This window comes from Orycteropus afer, unplaced genomic scaffold (genome assembly GCF_000298275.1).
Source record: "Orycteropus afer afer isolate SDZICR_OR568_19922 unplaced genomic scaffold, OryAfe1.0 scaffold00074, whole genome shotgun sequence".
NCBI lineage: Eukaryota > Metazoa > Chordata > Mammalia > Tubulidentata > Orycteropodidae > Orycteropus > Orycteropus afer.
Window position 1 is genome coordinate 6,785,507 of NW_006921661.1, and position 4,619 is coordinate 6,790,125.

The window sequence follows — 4,619 nt, forward strand, 5'->3', positions numbered from 1 at the left end:
TTACTCTAGGCTAACACTCTTCCCCCTGTTCCATCTTAAAGGGGGCTAGAATTCAGATAGTTTTTTTTTTTTTTTGGTGTGTTGGTGTCTTTATTGTAAGTTCACCACCCAGAGGTAACCTTGGCAGATCCATATAGGTTGGTCCTTCCTTCCTCCCTCCTTCTTTTCCTGCCTCCCTGCCCCTTCCCTCCCTCTCTCGTACTTCCTGTTTTTCTTTTTCTTCTCCTTCCTTTCTTCCTTCTTTCATTTCTTCCTCCTCCTCCCCTTCCCTCATTCCCACCATGCCTTTCTTCCTGCATTGTAGACAGAGGAGAGGTGATGGCAACAGAGGCATGATTGGGAGAGGAGGCTAACGTGTGTGGACTTTACTGTAGGGGTGATGGGAGGTCAGGGAAGGGGAAGGACAGGGAAGCATGTCCATTTTTGAATGATTATGGTTAGGATTACAGATTAGAGGGGTTATGAAAGGAGTTAGGAGTCTAAGGTAGTGACCCAGGTGAGACATGATGGAGTCTGAATGAGGAAAGTGGCAGTGGGGATGGGAGAAGAGAGAGATTCAAGACATTTTAAAAAGTTGATCAATAGGATTTGGCATCCAATCAGAATGGGGCTTGGGAAGGAAGGTGACCAGGTCAGTTTGATGTCTAAGTTACCCCATTTCACTGACCAAAAAGTCCTGCTCATGCCCTTGTCTCTGCCCTCAGGAATCTTCCACTTGATTCAGATCCAGAAAGTCAGGAAGCAAGACTTCCAGAAAGAGGCACAGAACTTCCGGCTGCTTACCAGCACCCACGAAGGTGGGCCCTGAGCTGAGGAATGGGTCCTGGGGACCAGCAAGGAGAGAGGCTGCAGCCTCTCTGTAGTTCCCAAGCTGCTGGTGCCGGGAGGAGGGCCATGGGGGGGGGGGGGGCTGTCAGCCACAGACGTCAGTTCCCGGCACAGGAATCCAGTGGGCGTCTGGGCCAGAGATTTCCCAACTCAGTGAGTGGGAAGGTGAAACAGAGCTGGCTGGATTTGGACTTAGGGGCAGTAGGAAGACAGGGCTGCACAGGGATATGTCTGAGCCCTTCAAACCCAGGTGCTGCCTACTCCCCTCTATGAGAACATTTCCCATGGGCTGGGAGGGTAGGATTCCTGAGCCCCTTATAGCCACTTTCATTCTGATGCCCTTCATTTGCTCACTTAGAAAGATGGACCCAGGTGGGGCTACAGATGGGCGAGGGGACAACAAGAGTCAGGAAACCAGCCCAGCCCACAGAAGTAGGATATTTGAAGCCTGGGTCATATGTCAGAACTGTATGATGGGGACACCCACCTTCATCCTCTCTGTGGGCTATAAACCCTGGCCCACTCAGTTCCTCCATGCCCTAAGCTTGCCCACCCCCAGCCACTCTGTCTCTGTTGCATACATTCACACACAGAACTCTTCTGCCTTCTTCCACGCAGGTCACTGGAACGTCTTCCTAGCCCAGACCCCAGAGCTGAAGGTTACGGCCAGTCCAGACAAAGTGACCAAGACCTTATAACAAAGACCTAAATAGCTGCATATATGAACTTATCATTTTTTGTTATTATATATATTAATAAATAAGAAGTTGCATTACTTCTCAACTCAGCCAGCTGTGTTCATAGCCAGATACCCATGTGTTCTCTCAATGACTCCATAAGGCAGGCCTGATTATCCCTATCTTGCAGGGGTGGAATTAGATCTGGAAGGGGCAGAGGCTGGTCCCAGTGATAGCTTGAGCCAGGGCTAGTTCCTCTGGCCTTCCAGCCAGGCCTTCATCCACCATTGTGTCCTTGCACCCTGCTTTCACAGCCTCTGTTCACAGACCCCCAACTAGGGTACTTCCTTTTATGGGCCGCCCTCTTCCCTAGCTCTTTGGCACTGAGCCTAGGAAGGGAGGCTAACTCTAGTTAGCTAGGAAAGGGGATGAATGGAGCCTCAAAGCATTTTCCCAACCAATATTCCAGGGATCCTCACTTTATAATAAAGAAACTGAGTTTAGGGAAGAGTGGTATTTTCCAGAAGCCATAGAGCTGGTAGCAGATTTGGAGTTGGAAGCCAGGTCTCTTACTCTAGGCTAACACTCTTCCCCCTGTTCCATACTCTGACCAATGTTATTAAGTGCAAATGCTCATGCCCCACAAGATTTCCAAGACTTTGCAGCCTGGTTTCCAACTCCAATGATCTAGAAAGAAGGCCTAACAATGACAATTAAAGACACCATCAATAGTTTATCCTTCCCATAGGTACAATTCCTTGAAATTTTAAAGATGTTTTAACACACATGGTTTTACTCCTCACCATAGATGAAGAGTGTGTAGGAATTATCCACATTTTAGAGAGGAGGAAACAGAAGCTTGAGAAGAAGTGTGAGAGAGAGGGAGGGTAGGGACAGGGAGGCACTCATGATGATGAGTGATGAAGCCAGGACTAGAACCCAGGCCTGCTGACTCCCAGGTCACTGCTCCCCAGTACAGCTGGTCTAATCTTCTCACATCGTAATGCTTCCTGCTCCCTAATCCTGACTGGAAACCCCAGAGAGTAGTGGAGAATGGCCCATTGGCTGGAGTTCTGCCAATTGCCACTTTGAAGGCACTGGATATTATCTCTCCAGCCTTGGTCTTATCCCTGGGATTTCTGAGGTCTAGGAGTCTGCTAAACATCCCACCTACTTCCACCTACTCATTGAGCAGTTACAGGTGTTACCTCTCCCACCAAATTCCCTCTGCCAACTCCCAGGAGCCTAGTTTGAGAGTCTGGGTTTTGAGGAACATGGCTGGAACCTTCCCTTGTTCCCTGAGTTGGAAGACATCAGCCTCTTCTCCTTACACCTCTACCTGTCCCTCATAGAGAAGACTCATCATTTCAGCCTTGCCTATTCACCCCATGGGGTTAACTTGAGGCTCAGCGGATAGTTCTGAGTGGGCTTTTAAAGTATGGGGATCTGAAAGCCCAGCCATCCACATGGTGAACCCCAGTCATTCTGCAACCTAGCTCAGTTGTCTTCTCCTCAGTGAAGCCTTCCCTGATACCTCACCTTATCTCTTCTTCCTGCATGATGGCCCTTCCTCTTACTGGAGAATAGGTTTGGAGGCAAAAATCTGTAATCAGAAACAGCTCCAAGGTCTCATGACAGAAATGGACTTCCCTGATGTTGGACTTTTCCTGATGTTGTAGGCCAAACTGCCTTCTTGGGTTCTCTGATGGGTTTACTTGAAATCTATGATGTTTACCCAAAACCTTTTTCACCATGAGAGGCATGTTCAGCACATCAACACGTCTTCAATTTGGTCCAGAACTTTCTGATTGTCATTAACACAAGATTTGCCTTGTGAATTTTTAAAATCTACCATAGTTTTGCACTGTTCTAATTGTCCATTTCCTCTCATATATTCATTGATAAACCATCTTCTGAGCTAGTCTGGGGTAGGTCTTATGCTAGACCTTGACAAAGTGAAAGGAACTGATATTGCCCTACCTGGGCCTAGGGAGCCCAAAGTCTTGAGGAAGAGACAGAGGCATCTCATGTGACAACAATGGGTGCTAAGGGCTGGGATAGCAGGACCAGAGGTAGCACAGCCCCCTAATTTAGGCTGAGGACACTTACACTGGCTCTAAAGTTTAAATTGTTGTTGTTATGTGCCATCGAGTCAGACCCAACTCAAAGGTTAAGTAGGAGTTAGAAAAAAGGTAAATGGAGAGGAAGGAGTTGGTGATGGTATAGGAAAACTGCATGAAAGATTTAAAAAATAATGAGAATGACAAACAGCTCACTGTTGCTGGATCATAAAGTTTGAGGCAAACACCAAAAGAAGGCAAGGCTGAATAATCAGATGAGAAGCTTTTGTTTAATTCTGAGCCCAATAGGGAGACCTGGGAGCATTTAAAATTCTTTGGTAAGATTTGTGTTTTCCAAAATTGTCTGAGTGAAGAATGGTCTGGCAGAGAGAGGCTGAGACCAGGTAGAAGGTATTATGGGAATCTACATGACAGATAACAATGGCCTGGGTAGGAGAGAGGCAATGGGGATGGATACGGGAAGGTGGAGTTGATGAGTGACTTGATGCAGTCTTTAGGGAGAAGGAAGATTCTAGTGTATACTTGGTGTCTCATTTGACTGGGTAGAGAACCCAGGAGAAGTTTCAACTGAACATACATTGAGTCAGAAATGCCTGGGAAACATCTGAAGGAAATGTCTAAAGCCCTTTGCATATATTATGGGTCTGGAGAGAAGCTAGGGCTAGATATGAGGATTTGGGAGCTGCTGGCCTGTGGGTGGTAACTAAAGCTAGGAGAGGGGAGAACACTGACTTGGGAGAGATTCTAGAGTGAAAAGATAACAGGACAGAACCTTGGAACAGCACAGGAGGAAGTTGAAAAGCAAGGAGATCATGGTGGCTGAGAGGTCCAATAAGATGAGGCCTGAAAAAGGTCCTCCATGGGGACAAGGAGGCTTCTGGGTATCATGGCAACAAGCAATGTTAGAGGAGCTGAAAGGCAGAAGCCGGCACTAAGGCAGTGTTTTGGTTACCTAGTCCCACTCTGACCGGAATATATTACAAATGGGATGGTTTGAACAAATAGGAGTTTATTCTCTTACAATTCTGGAGGC

At 47.2% G+C, this 4,619-nt stretch overlaps 1 protein-coding gene across 1 annotated transcript in view; it reads left to right on the forward strand.

Annotated features, from left to right (window-relative positions):
* CHRDL2 (chordin like 2) overlaps window positions 1-1,526 on the forward strand; it is a 37,104-nt gene extending 35,578 nt beyond the window's left edge. Inside the window, exons 10-11 of the mRNA XM_007940940.2 lie at window positions 705-797; window positions 1,447-1,526. Of these exons, the coding sequence (XP_007939131.1) occupies window positions 705-797; window positions 1,447-1,526 (173 nt within the window). The remainder of the gene's footprint in view (window positions 1-704; window positions 798-1,446) is intronic.
* The last annotated feature ends 3,093 nt before the right edge of the window (window positions 1,527-4,619 follow it).